The sequence below is a fragment of the Suncus etruscus genome, chromosome 9 (assembly GCF_024139225.1).
Source record: "Suncus etruscus isolate mSunEtr1 chromosome 9, mSunEtr1.pri.cur, whole genome shotgun sequence".
Lineage (NCBI taxonomy): Eukaryota > Metazoa > Chordata > Mammalia > Eulipotyphla > Soricidae > Suncus > Suncus etruscus.
In genome coordinates, this window is record NC_064856.1 from 9,457,647 (window position 1) to 9,472,835 (window position 15,189).

Below are 15,189 nucleotides of genomic sequence, written 5' to 3' on the forward strand. Positions count from 1 at the left end.
CATCAACAGCACAAAACTAGAGGTACTGAGAAATTTAATTGATGAATAGCTGAGACTGGGACACAATGAAATCTCCTTTTCTTTTCTTTTTTTTTTTTGGGGGGGGCACACCCAGCGGTGCTCCTGGCTATCTGCTCAGAAATAGCTCCTGGCAGGCATGGGGGCCCATATGGGACATGGGATTTGAACCAACCACCTTAGGTCCTGGGTCAGCTGCTTGCGAGGCAAACGCCGCTGTGCTATCTCTCTGGTCCCCAAATCTCCTTTTCTTAATGGAATTCACTAATATTTGTAATAAAAAGTGATCAGGTAGCTGGAGACTTTTTATTTGATTTAAGAGCTGTTGATGCTTCCATTGTTCCTATGGGAAAATTACAGAATGTCTTACCTTCATCAGTAGCCATACTAAAAGACTGGCGTTCGAGAGCAATTTAATTAAAATACAGTTTTTTTTTTTTTGTTTTGTTTTGTTTTGTTTTGGGTCACACCCGGCAGCGTTCAGGGGTTACTCCTGGCTCTATGCTCAGAAATCGCTCCTGGCAGGCTCAGGGGACTATATGGGATGTCGAGATTCCAACCACCAACCTGCGTGAAAGGCAAACAACCTTATCTCCATGCTATCTCTCTGACTCCTGTTTTTTGTTTTGTTTTGTTTTGTTTTTGGCTTTTTGGGCCACACCCTATGATGCTCAGGGGTTACTCCTGGCTATGCATTCAGAAATTGCTCCTGGCTCGGGGAACCATATGGGATGCCGGGATCGAACCAAGGTTAGTTTATTTTTTCCACACCTGGTGACGCTCAGAGGTTACTCCTGGTTCTGCACTCAGAAATTGCCCCTGGCTTGGGGGACCATATGGGATGCTGGGGGATCGAACCACCATCCATCCTGGACCAGCCACGTGCAAGGCAAATACCCTACCTCTGCATCATCGCTTCAGCTCCTAAAATACTGTTTTTATAATATTTCCATTCACACAAATGACAGAAAAGCACTTTGCCTTTTCAGTTCCTTTTCTCAATAATAGATTCCCCCATGCAGTGGTTTAAACAGATGGTGTTGCCTCAGGGCATGGAGAACTTACCCACCATGTGTCAATATTTTGTTGACGTGGTCTTTCTTCCAGCTAACAAAAAAAATTTTTTATCAGAAATATTTGGTGCACTATATGGATGACATTATATGACTTGCTCTATTCTTAGAAAATTACAATGTTTGTATGAATATGTCATCAGCTTAACAAGAGCCACAAAAATTCAAACTTTGACTCCATCTCAATACTTGGGCTTCATATTGGAGTGTACTCCCCAAAACATTTGTTTATCAGAAAAATCTAAGAACTATTAATGGCTTTCAAGAACTCTTAGGTGATATAAATTGGATTGGATTGAATACTAAACTCTGAACTCAGCAACTTATTTAGTACTTTATAGGGAAATCTAGATTTAACTAGCACCAGCTGTTTAACTCAAAAAGCTTGACAGGAATTGAATTTTTCATGTACCAGATCCAAAAGTCCTTTAGTTCCAGGTTCATTTCTGGAGAGAAGATGTGGCTTTTAATATTATGCAGTCCCTCATTCTCCCATGGGTGCTATAGCCCAGCTATTTGGGCCTCTATGATGGGTTTACTTAACAAGCAACCTTAATAAGCAACCTTGCACATGGATATTGCACATCACATGGGAGGTATCAATTACTTCTGAAAGAGCTAAATTTCATGCTGTAATGTTTTTCTGTTATAGGTGTCCCCCGATACATAAAAACAGATAATGTCCCTTCCTAAATCAGTAAAATGTTTCGATCATTTTGCAAACAATGTCAAATTAAACATATCACTAGAATCCCCTATAATCCATAAGGACAAGAACTAGTTGAGGGGCCCGGAGAGATAGCACAGCGGCGTTTGCCTTGCAAGCAGCCGATCCAGGACCAAAGGTAGTTGGTTCGAATCCCGGTGTCCCATATGGTCCCCCGTGCCTGCCAGGAGCTATTTCTGAGCAGACAGCCAGGAGTAACCCCCGAGCACCGCCGGGTGTGACCCAAAAAACCAAAAGAAAAAAAAAAAAGAACTAGTTGAAAGAGCTCACAGAATCCTCAAAACTCAATAATTAAAAAACAGAAAAGGGCCCGGAGAGATAGTACAGCGGCATTTGCCTTGCAAGCAGCCGATCCAGGACCAAAGGTGGTTGGTTCGAATCCCAGTGTCCCATATGGTCCCCCGTGCCTGCCAGGAGCTATTTCTGAGCAGACAGCCAGGAGTAACCCCTGAGCACCGCCGGGTGTGGCCCAAAAACTAAAAAAATAAAAAATAATAAATAAAAATAAAATAAAAAACAGAAAAAAGGCATGCTACCGACGGACATTTTATCCTTAACATTATTTTCACAAAAAGTCTTTTTTTTTGGGGGGGGGTCACACCTGGCAGCACTCAGGGGTTACTCCTGGCTTTATGCTCAGAAATTGCTCCTGGCAGGCTCGGGGGACCATATGGAATGCCGGGATTTGAACTACCATCCTTCTGCGTGCAAGGCATGCCCTACCTCCATGCTATATCTGATCCCATGTTTAGACCTTTTACTGAGATGGATCAGACTGAGTAGGAATAGATATTGTGAGATGATGATGATGATGATGATGATGATGTGTGTGTGTGTGTGTGTAGAAATGAGAGTTCTGTAGAAGTTAGAAATGGCCATTAGACACCCAAAGAGAGTTTCCACAAAGAAGTATGAGTTGGAAGTCTTTAAATGATAGAATAAGGCTGACTGATGGACTATAATATAGACCACATAAGATTTTTTTTCTCAGCAGTCATATTCAAAAAGCAAAATAAAGGGGCCACAGAGATAGTACAGGAGTAAGATGCTTGATTTCTGTGCAGCCAACCTGGGTTCAATTTCTGGTGGCATATATGATCCTTCCCATGAGCACTGCCATAAATGATTCCTGTGCACAAACCAGGAGTTAAGTCCTGAACACAGCTAGAAAAACCCTCCCCCCAAAGTAAAAAGAAATGGAATCACTGAGTTACCTCGAAGTTATATTTTTTTTGGTCACACCTGGTCGTGCACAGGGGTTACTCCTGGCCCTGTGCTCAGAAATAGCTCCTGGTAGGCTTGGGGCACCATATGGGATGTCAGGATGGAGCCTGGGTCTGTCCTGGGTTGGCTGCGTGCAGGAAAAAAGCCCTACTACTGTGCTATCACTCTGGCCCTGGTTCTTACTTTTTTTGGAGAACTATCCATTCTGTTTTTCATTGCTATAGGCTAAACCAAACTATATGTCAAATATTACATCTACCCTCAAACACAAAAAATTAATTAAAAATATATGCACACCTATATACATTATAGTGCTTAGAACTAACACCAGGATATGGAAATAAAGCAAATGTTTAATAACAAATGGATAGGTAAAGAAGTTGTTATATATTTTTTTCTTTAATTTCACTTGTTTTGGTTCTGCTTGGTACAAAAATCTAGAAGAAAAAGTCTTGCTTGGGATAAAAGCTCAGGTCAAAACCAGGGTACATTTCCTTTTGCTAAGGCATAGGGAAAAAGGGGAAATTTTATGTATAAAAACAAGCTCTTATCTACTAGGGATAAGAACCCATATATTTGGGGCTGGAGCAGTGGCGCGAGTCGTAAGGTGTCTGCTTTGAACGCGCTAACCTAGGATAGACTACAGTTCGGTCCCTGGCATCCCATATGGTCCCCCAAGCCAGGAGCGATTTTTGGGCGCATAGCCAGGAGTAACCCCTGAGAGTCACCGGGTGTGGCCCCAAAACAAAAAAAATCATACATTTTATAATACAGGGGCACCTCCCACCCTGAAAATGTGTCAGGTGGACCCAACTTAGACTCCATGTGATTGGACAGTGACAGTCCAACCAACAGATACTAAACATAGAACTGACAGTTTCCTGTAACAGCACCAGGAACCAAATTTCCCATGGGGGAATTTCTTTTTTTTTTTTTTTGGTTTTTGGGTCACATCCGGTAGTTCTCAGGGGTTACTCCTGGCTGTAGGCTGGCTGTAGGCTCAGATATCGCCCCTGGTAGGCACAAGGGACCATATAGGATGCTGGGATTTGAACCACCGTCCTTCTGCAGGAAAGGCAAAACGCCTTACCTCCATGCTATCTCTCCAGCCCCCATGGGGGAATTCTTAATACTGCTCTGGCACCAACTTGTGCCAGTTGATATGACATCCTGATGATGAGGAAACAGCAATAACTTGATCTAAGAGCAGATTGTCCTATCTCATCACCTAATGGTAAGATGAAATCAGAAGACACGTCGTCCTTTGATTTGTGCAAAAACCACGATCATGGGCCCAGAGAGATAGCACAACGGCGTTTGCCTTGCAAGCAGCCAATCCAGGACCTAAGGTGGTTGGTTCGAATCCCGGTGTCCCATATGGTCCCCCGTGCCTGCCAGGAGCTATTTCTGAGCAGACAGCCAAGAGTAACCCCTGAGACTGCCAGGTATGGCCCAAAAACCAAAAACCAAAAACCAAAAAAAAAAAAAAACAAAAACCCAAGATCACTAATTACAGAAGACTAACTTTGACAACTGCGACTGAGCAGAACTTTTCCTGGGACCAATAAGAAAAATCCGAACCTAGGCTTTAGCCTAGAATTTGTATAATAACAAAGATCTCTAAATCCAGAGGTCTGGTTTTGACAACCGCAACTGAGCACAACTTCTGGAACCAGAAGGAAACTCTATCCTAGGCTTTGTCCTAGGATCAGTGCAAAAACCAAGACCACTAATTACAGAAGACTGACCACAATAACCATGACAGAGTAGAACTTCTAGAACCATAAAGGAAGGGGGCCGGGCGGTGGCGCTGGAGGTAAGGTGCCTGCCTTACCTGCGCTAGCCTAGGAGACGGACCGCGGTTCGATCCCCCGGCGTCCCATATGGTCCCCCAAGCCAGGAGCGACTTCTGAGCGCATAGCCAGGAGTAACCCCTGAGCGTTACCGGGTGTGGCCCAAAAAAAAAAAAAAAAGAAAGAAAGAACCATAAAGGAAGACTCTATCCTAGACTTTGTCCTATGACCTGTGCAAATACCAAGATCTCTAAGTACAGAGGACTGATTTTGTCATCCACAACTGAGCAGAACACATCTTGGCACCATAAAAAGACCCTGGGGTTTGATAATGAATGTGTATGGAGCCTGTAGTTGTTCCCATGACAGTATATTTCAAGGGTGGAGAAACCATGTACCTCTTAGGCCAAGGGAATTCCCTTTCTAATTTCCCCAATACTTACTGTGCCTATGAAAAACAAACAAAACAAAAACCCTCCAAAAAAAATATAAAACCCCAAAAGAACCCCTACAAAACCTTGCCCTTGCCACACCAGCCCTCTGTCCTTTTTTTTTCCTTGTGGTTGTTTTTGATGCTGTTGTGTCTTTTTGTCATTGCTTGTTTATTTTTCTTCCCCCTTTCTTTCTTTTTTTAAATCGATATTTATAGCCTCTAGCCAGTGGTCCTCAAACTATGGTCCACAGGCCACATATTGTATTTGTTCCCATTTTGTTTCTTCATTTCAAAATAAAATATATGCTGTGTGCATAGGAATTTGTTCATAGTTTTTTTTTTTTTAACTATAGTCCAGCCCTCCAACGGTCTGAGGGACAGTGAACTGGCCCTATGTTTAAAAAGTTTGAAGACTGTGGGAATCCTCTCAGTTTTCTTTTTGCAACAAAACCACAGAACTTGAATCATCTTGTTCTGCCTCCTAAACTGAGGCGAAAAAAGTGGATGGTACCAGGAGCAAACAGTCATATGAACATTGAGTGGAAATAAAAAAAAGATCAGAATTAAATACCAAACCCAAAGTCAATGACAACAGAATCAAGATACCCAACCTACAACAAGCTATACACAGAGAGGACATGTTACACTAGCAGTCCAGGGAGCCAAGTGGGGAGGTATGGGACTCATGCTGGGAACAGGGTGGAGGGAGGATAAGACTGGTGGTGGGAATGGCCCTGCTTCCTTGTCATTATGTACTTTAAATATTACTGTGAAAGATTTGTGATTCACTTTGGTCACAATACAAATTATTAAAAAAAGAAATTGTGATAGATAAGTACAATGGCATACCATGCAGCCACCATAAAAGATAAAATGTCATTTGCTGTGAGTGGGATAGAATTGGAGAGTATCATGCTAAGTGAAGGGTGGAATAGGACAACTGCTGGATGATCACAGTCATACATGGCCTACTAAGAAACAGAACAAGAGAATAGTGTGCCCAGTGATGATAAAATTTTGGTCTTGAATTACAGAACAGAAAATGTCAACTAGAAAGACATGGATGGTGGGGAATGAAAGGTGGACTAGAAGTAATGTAAGATTAGTGGTGGAAGGCCACTGGCAAATCTCTGAGGGTTGATATGAGGTAACTTTTTTTTTGTTTGTTTTTGGTCCACACCCGGCGGGTGCTCAGGGGTTACTCCTAGCTGTCTGCTCAGAAATAGCTCCTGGCAGGCACGGGGGACCATATGGGACACCGGGATTCGAACCAACCACCTTAGGTCCTGGATTGGCTGCTTGCAAGGCAAACGCCGCTGTGCTATCTCTCTGGGCCCGATATGAGGTAACTTGGTACATAAGAACTATAAGTGGATGGGGCAAAAAAAAAACAAAAACAAACAAACAAAAAGAACTATAAGTGATGGGGCCTGAGTGATAAAACAGCGGTGGGATGTTGATTTTTACAGGCGTAGAACATTCAACTCGCACTCCATCCAGCTCTCTACCACCGGTGGACTTTTTCCCCAAGTTCGGAACTCAAACTCACCCGGAACCTTTGGAGAGTTTTTTAAGTTGAACCACCCGGGACCTAAATGCGGGCGGAACGGAAGTGCTGCGTCGGCGCCTGTTCTGAGCGGCGCGCGGTCCAGGTGACTTCCGGTGGCGTTGGGGCCGCGTTCCTTCGGTTCGAGTTGACATTTCCTCGGCAGGCTTGGCCATCGGGCGGGGGGTACGTGAGGCCAGACCTGCGGGGTGGGGGACTAACGGGGTGCCAGGGGACGTGGGTCCGGAGCCTCACTCCCCCTGTGGTGGTGTTCTTAGCCCAGCTGGGCCTGGGGTCTCAGCCACCCCTGCAAGCCAGCCCCAGTCATTTATTCACCTGCAGACCCCATGGGGTCTTGCCCAGGCCTGGCATGAGCTGCAGCCAGCCCTCGGTTTTCATTGATTTTGAAAGTATTTTGTGCTCTTGGGGTGGAACCCGGGACCTCCATGTGTGAAGCAGGTGCCCTATCGCTGAGTTACACCCCTGATCTTTTTTTGTATGGGTGATGTTTTGCATTCTAAATTACAGTGCTCTGGGCTTGTCTTACTCCTGGCTCTGGGCTCTAGGATCGCTCTTGGAGGGACTCAGGGAAGTAGATGGGATCCCAGGGATCCAACCCTGTTCTGTTCTGTGCAAGGCCTAACTATCTTATCGGACTTAGGCCCTTTATTTACTAAAAGACTACATCTATTTTTAAAATTAAAAGAACTTTTGTTTATGGTCTATTCTGGAGAATGTTCTGTGCACACTAGAGAAGAGCGTGTTTGACATTTTGTACCTATAGATCTAAATAACATTTATCATTCCAAATTCTAATTATTTATGCATTATATTATAATAATATTATTATAACTATTATTATGCACCTCTAAAACTATAGCAACAGTAAGGCTGTTTCATTTTCTTTTTCTTTTTCTTTTTCTTTTTGGGCCACACCCGGCAGTGCTCAGGGGTTACTCCTGGCTATCTGTTCAAATATAGCTTCTGGTAGGCACAGGGGACCATATAGGACTCGGGGATTCGAACCAACCACCTTAGGTCCTGGATCGGCTGCTTGCAAGGCAAACGCCGCTGTGCTATCTCTCCGGCTCCTGTTTCATTTTCTTATTGTTCATGTCTTCACTGGAGTAGTCCTTTTTTGGGGGGGGGGGGTTTGAGTCACACCCGGCGGTGCTCAGGGGTTACTCCTGGCTCTGCGCTCAGAAATCACTCCTGGTAGGCATGGGATGCTAGATTCGAACCCCCATCTGTCCTGAATCAGCTGTGTGCAAGGCAAACGTCCTACCGCTGTGCTATCTCTCCTGCCCTGGAGTAGATCTTTTCTTTTGCATTCACAACTTGGCTAACTGGTCAAGAGACTTAGCTTAGGGCTTCTCTTAGTTCTTGGTTCTTGATTCATCTCTTGGTTATTTTTTATGGGATGCTAGAAATTGAACCTGGATCAGCTATGTGCAAGGCAAGCGCCCTCTTCGCTGTACTCTCTCCCTATCTCTTCTCTTGATTTTTGACTCCCATGTTCACTAAGCTTAATTATTCTAACATTTGATCGAAAGAGATGTGAATTCCTTTTACATGAACATTTGAACATCTAAGTGGTCACTGTAGGGTTATTTATTTATTTATTTTTTTGGTTTTTGGGGCCACACCCGTTTGATGCTCAGGGGTCACTTCTGGCTAAGCGCTCAGAAATCACCCCTGGCTTGGGGGGACCATATGGGACACCGGGGGATCGAACCGCGGTCCTTCCTTGGCTAGTGCTTGCAAGGCAGACACTTTACCTCTAGCGCCACCTCGCCGGCCCCAGGTCACTGTAGGGTTATTTTATTTTATTTTCTTTTGGGTTTTTGGGTCACACCCGGCGGTGCTCGGGTTACTCCTGGCTGTCTGCTCAGAAATAGCTTCTGGCAGGCACGGGGGACCATATGGGACACCGGGATTCAAACCAACCACCTTTGGTCCTGGATCGGCTGCTTGCAAGGCAAACGCCGCTGTGCTATCTCTCCGGGCCCCACTGTAGGATTATTAATTACCCTAATCTTTGTTTTATTTTTGCGCCATTTAGTAGTGCTTCTGGTTCTGTGCTTGGGGGTAGCTTCTGGTGCTGCTTGGGGGGTTGGTGGGGGAGAAGGGAAATCAAGTACTGACAAGGATCATACCTGGGCCTCATATATGTTCAGCGTAAACGTTCAGGCAATTGAACTATTTTGCGAGTCCCATTTGCTCAAATCTTAATGTTTTTCCTGTTTGATTTGGGAGACCTGAGCATGAGAGAGGAGGGGAAATGATGCTCAATGGAGTAGTGAGAACACAAAATATTGGCCTTGGAAGAATACTGTAAGAGTGCAGAACACTTGCCTTTTAAATGCTCTTGTGCCCACATGTGCCAAGCATGTTTCTGGCAGCTATTCTGTGTGAGCCTAGCAACTCTTGTCTGTGATCCCTGCTGCTGCAAGCAATTCCCAAGTGCACTGGAACTAGGTATGGATAGACACTAGTAAATGGGGTGCAACCTCCAGCAAGCAACACAGCTTAAAAAGACGAGTGCCATGGCCAAGAAGAGGACCTCTGGTGACATTGCATTGACTGCTGGAGAACTGTACAACTGTACAACTAAATGCTTAAACTAGCTAGCTACTCCTGGCAAATATGTGCAGATATTGGAATTAAAGGAGTGCAAACTTTGCTGAACAAGATAGTGGAGTCTGCAAGCACTGCAACCTGATGTGCAAACCTAAGCAAGCATCAGAGCTTAAAACTGTTCGAGCAGCACAGCCAGGCTTGTGTGTAGCCCATTATTTCAGCAATAACAACAGTGAGGAGGGAGTTGGGGAGGGCAAGGCAAACACCCTACCACTGCGCTATCTGGGGAGGGGTGAGGCTGGGAGTGAAAAGCAGCACTTAATAGATTTCCTGGCTTATGTGTTATGGTTTGTGGTGCCTCCGAGTATTGAAAATGTAATTTTAAACATCACTGGAACAGATCTAGTAATGGAAAATTGTGAGCTATTGAGAGAATTATGTGTAGCCCATTGTGAAATAAGTATATGATATTGAAAAATTGGGATAAAGACTTACTCAGAGATTGCCACAAACCTTCACTTAATAAAAACCAATCAGAATTTCAATAAAATGGGAATGACTGCAAACTTGAAGTGCTTAGGGTAGTGACCTCTACAAGAAGTTTAGTAAATGTTGTGGTGACTTTCTTTTGCAGATGTTGGACTGTATTTAGCACCATGCGTCCTTTCATGTGCGCCTTGCCTTCACAGAGGTCACTGAGATGGGGTCTCTTTGCCTCTGTGTCCTGGCTGTCACTTAGAACCTTCAGTGTCCAAAGTAGTTTTCCTAGCACTGCATGTACCTCTCCAGAGAAGCAGCAGGAAGATGGAGTTCGGAAGGATTTTAGTTCCAGGCTGGCTACGGGACCAACTTTTCAGTATTTTTTAAGTACTTCAGCAACTCAAGAGAAACAGTTTTCTTCAGATGTGGCGGATTTGCCCTCTTATCTCACGGTGGATGAACTTTTAGGAAAACAGAGAAAAGGTTGGTTTTATTTTTTTTTCTCTTTGATCTTCTTTCTATTGCCTGTTAGCGTCTGTGACCTGATTCCTTACCTGTTCTTTTATCGCAGATATAACTTTGGAGGGTTAACAGAATGAAAAAGCTGCTAAATTACAGTGTTCAAAATCCACCAACTAACATATAAAACTCATACTGTTGGAACATGCAACTTTGGCATAGAAATCCTCTCTGGTTTTGTAGTTACCTTTGGAAGTCAGTCCTACACTTTCTGTTCTTTTAGATTGTCTTAAGTCATGAAACAGATTTCACCACTGGTGCATTAGAAATGTCCTTTTTTATGCTTATGCAGAGATTTACTTAAAAACAGTATGCAATTAGTTAAAGTACCTTGAAGTTGGAGCATGAAGTGATAGTACAGCATGGAATGCACTTGCTTTGCATGTGGCTAACCTGGGTTCAATCCCTGGTATCGCATATGGTCTCCTGAGCCTGCCAGGAATAATTCCTAAGCACTGCCAGGTGTGCCCCAAAATGAAAAAACAAACCAAAAAACTGTAGTATCTGAAAAATAAAGGACAACTAGATCTGGGACTGGGAGTATAACCTAAGTGGTAGAGCTCATGGCTAGCAAGCATATTTGTGTTCTGGGTTTCTTTTTTCTTTTTTTTTCCTTTTGCTATGTTCTAGGTTTGATCTCTAGCATCACAAGAGCCCCCAAGCACCACTGGCTGTCACCTTTATTTAAAAATAAAATGTTTGCAATATGGTACAAATTATTTGTAAGTTGTTACTTTCATTTAAAATGCTACCTTGTCTGAGCGATAGCACAGCAGTAGGGTGTTTTGTTTCGCATGCCGCTGATCCTGGATGGACCCAGATTCGATTCCCTGCATCCCATATGGTCCCCAAGCCTGCCAGGAGCAATTTCTGAGTGCAGAGCCAGGAGTAAACCCTAAGCACTTTCGGGTGTGGCCCCCCAAAACCAAAAACAAACAAAACAAAGAAAATGCTACGACAGCTAGAGAGATATTGCTGAGATTAAGGCATTTGCCTTGTATGTAACTGAGGATTGATCCTAGCACTTACATGATCTCTCCCACCCCAACTTCTACTTATTTTGTGGTCTTTTTAAATTTGTGTTTCCCTGGATCCTCTCTGGCATAAATATTGACTTTTTCTTTTTTCAGACAAGGAATGTGAGCCAACAAATAAAAAATAAAACGGGCTGGAGAGATAGCATAGCAGTAGGATGTTTGCCTTGCATGGGGCTGACCCAGGATGGACCTCCGAGCCTGCCTTACCCGTAGTGATTTTTTTTCTTTTTTTTTGGGGGGGGGCACACCCGTTTGATGCTCAGGGGTTACTCCTTTCTATGTGCTCAGAAATCGCTCCTGGCTTGGAGGGACCATATGGGACACCGGGGGATCGAACCGCAGTCCATCTTACGCTAGTGCTTGCAAGGCAGACACCTTACCTCTAGCACCACCTCTCCAGCCCCCCGTAGTGATTTCTGAGTGCAGAGGCAGGAGTAACCCCTGAATGCCTCTGGATGTGGCCCCAAAAACAAACAGACAAACAACCATAGATGTTTTCTTTTTTTCCTTTTTTTTGGGGGGAAGGGTGGCCAAAGCTGACTGGGCTCAGGTGTCATATGAAGTACTAGGGATTGAATCTAGGGTGCCTATAATCAAGGCAAGCATTCTACCCACTGTACTCTCTCTGACCCTTTTTCTTTCCCAAATTACTGCTTGTTTCTGTTTATTTTATTTTATTACTTTCCCTCTCAGCATCATAATTTTTTTAATTTAATTTAATTGAATCATTGTAAATTACAGTTACACATTTTTTTCTATTTTTTTTTTTGGTTTTTGGGTCACACCCAGCAGCGCTCAGGGGTCACTCCTGGCTCTACTCTCAGAAATCGCTCCTGGCAGGCTTGGGGGACCATATGGGATGCCAGGATTCGAACCACCGACCTTCTGCATGCAAGGCAGAAGTATCATGCCATCTCCATGCCTCTCTCTGACCCCTAAACTCTTAATGTCATTAGAATTTATTGGGTCTCTGATAAAAGTGTGATTCTGGTAGTTGGGAACATAGCTCAAAGGACTGGTGCACTGCGCTCCATGCAGGAAATCTGTGTTCAATTACCTGAGCATTAGTAGAAGTGACCCCCAGGTAACACTGGAAATAGCCCTAACCACTAGATATAGGTCAAAAAGAAAAGTAAAACCCACCAAAAAAAAAAAAAAAAAAAAAAAAAAAGCAAGGTTGGTTTACAAAATATAGATTAACTTGGATTTTACAGAGTATGAGGTTTTTTTGTTTTGTTTTGTTTTGCTTTTTGGTTTTTGGGCCACACCCGTTTGATGCTCAGGGGTTACTCCTGGCTATGCACTCAGAAATCGCCCCTGGCTTGGGGGGACCATATGGGACGCCCGGGGATCGAAACGTGGTCCATCCTACGCTAGCGCTTGCAAGGCAGACACCTTACCTCTAGCGCCACCTTCCCGGCCCAGAGTGTGAGGTTTTAAGACTGCACAAACCTGAGTTTTATTTTGTTTTTACTACACCTGGTGATGTGTAGGGCTTACTCCTCCTACCTCTACTCTCAGGAATCACTCCTGGTGTTGCTCAGGGGACTGTAAATAGTACCAGGTATCAAATTCTGGTCAGCTGTGTTTAAAGCAAACACCTTATCTGTTGTACTATCTTTCTGGCCTGTAAATATTTTGTATACCAGTTTATTTTTATTTTAGTTGCCTTAAGTATTTATTGGGGGAAGCTTATTTATTTATTTATTTATTTATTTATTTATTTTTGGTTTTTGGGCCACACCCGGCGGTGCTCAGGGGTGACTCCTGGCTGTCTGCTCAGAAATAGCTCCTGGCAGGCACGGGGGACCATATGGGACACCGGGATTCGAACCAACCACCTTTGGTCCTGGATCGGCTGCTTGCAAGGCAAACGCCACTGTGCTATCTCTCCGGGCCCCGGGAAGCTTATTCTTATTATTTTTATTATTTTTTATATTTTTTGGTTTTGGAGCCACACCGATGGTGCTCAGGGTTACTCCTGGCTCTGTGCTTAGAATTTACTCCTGGCAGGCTTATATAGGATGTGGGGGATCAAACTGGGGTTGGTCGCATGCAAGACAAAAATCCTATCCACTGTTCTATTGCCTGGCCTCAGTAAGCTTATTATTATTATTTTTTTGTTGTTGTTGTTGATTTGGGCCACACCTGGTGGTGCTCAGGGGTTACTCCTGGCTATCTACTCAGAAATAGCTCTTGGCAGGCACGAGGGATCATATGGGATACCGGGATTCGAACCAAGCACCTTAGGTCCTGGATCGGCTGCTTGCAAGGCAAACACCACTGTGCTATCTCTCCGGCCCATTAAGCTTATTTTTAATTTGTGGTTTTATATATTGTCTGACCAGTGCTCTAGATAATAGAATCTAGGGAATCCTACTTTGAGTAATGCAGTATGTGGATATTAATTAATTTCCCCTCAGATTGATAATCCTCTCCTTTCTTTTCACTATTGAGACCATGTTTTTTTGATTCTTAGGTACATTTTTTCCCCATGGATTAAGACATGTCTTATACTGGAGAGCTTATATAACTTAATGTATCGAAGGTCTATTTTATTTATTTATTTTGTTTTCTAGGCCACACTTGGCAGTGCTCAAGGGTTACTCCTGGCTCAAAAATACACTTGGCACTTGGCTTGCTCAGGGGACCATATGAGCTGCTGGGGATGGAACCCGGGTCAACCATGTGCAAGGCAAATGCTCTATCCCCTGGCTATTGCTCTGGTCCTATTGCTCCAGCGCCCTTTACTTAGTTTTGGATCATACTCAGCTATGCTGGGGAGCTATTCCTGGCTCTGTACTGATGAGTGACTCCTAATGGTGCTCAGGGGATCACATGTGGTATTGGGGATTGAACTGTGGGTTAGTTGTATGCAAGACAAGTAAGTGCCTTAATCCCTGTACTAAGTTTTTGGCTCCTGAACGGACTGTCTTTAATTTGTAGGTGTAACTGTGACATATGGAAAGGAGACTATTTTTCTCGTGGGAGGGGCACACCCAGCAGCACTCAGGGATTATTCCTAGCTCTTTGCTCAGAAATTATTTCTGCAGTCTTAAGGGACCATATGGGCTGCTCAGGATGGAAACCAGATTGGCTAAGTGGAAGGCAAATACCTTACCCACTATGCTATTGTTCTAACCCTGGAAAGGAGACTTCCTAAGACATGTGATCTCTCTTCTCTCTCTTTCTTGCTCACTCTTTTTGTTATCTGTCTCTCTGTATTGTATAAATATTATTATAAAACTGCTATATGTGTTTAACATTAACAATTAAGGTAATCCTCGTTATGTGGTCTCTGTCTGCTTAACATGAATTTCCTTTCTCTTTGTAGTCTATTTTGAAACCTATGGCTGTCAGATGAATGTGAATGACACAGAGATAGCATGGTCCATTTTACAGAAGAGTGGCTACCTGCGAACTAGTAACCTCCAAGAGGTATGTTTATTTTCATTTTCCTCTTGTCATTTAGTCTTGGGTGAGACTGCATTTGTTGTTGCTGTTAGTTACAGTTTCAGGAATGGGTTCTGCTTCTAAGAGTGAGTTTCTTGAGGCCTAGAGAAATAGTATAGAGGGTAAGGTACTTCCTTTGTGTGCAGCTACCCCAGTTAAATCTCTGGTACTATTTGGTGTGATTGAAAAAAAAAATCCCAATAAAACCAAGAGTAAGTTGGAGTAAAATATGTAGTATGGGACTCAAATGTGCTTCTGTTAGTTACTTTTAAAATTTATATCCTTCCTTAAATAATTTCTTCAGGC

General features: G+C 43.6%; 1 protein-coding gene across 1 annotated transcript in view; it reads left to right on the top strand.

Annotated features, from left to right (window-relative positions):
- The first annotated feature begins 6,953 nt into the window (after nucleotides 1-6,953).
- Nucleotides 6,954-15,189, top strand: part of CDK5RAP1 (CDK5 regulatory subunit associated protein 1) — a 53,097-nt gene continuing 44,861 nt past the window's right edge. The window contains exons 1-3 of the mRNA XM_049779209.1: nucleotides 6,954-7,000; nucleotides 10,029-10,357; nucleotides 14,765-14,868. Of these exons, the coding sequence (XP_049635166.1) occupies nucleotides 10,051-10,357; nucleotides 14,765-14,868 (411 nt within the window). The 5' untranslated portion in view covers nucleotides 6,954-7,000; nucleotides 10,029-10,050. The remainder of the gene's footprint in view (nucleotides 7,001-10,028; nucleotides 10,358-14,764; nucleotides 14,869-15,189) is intronic.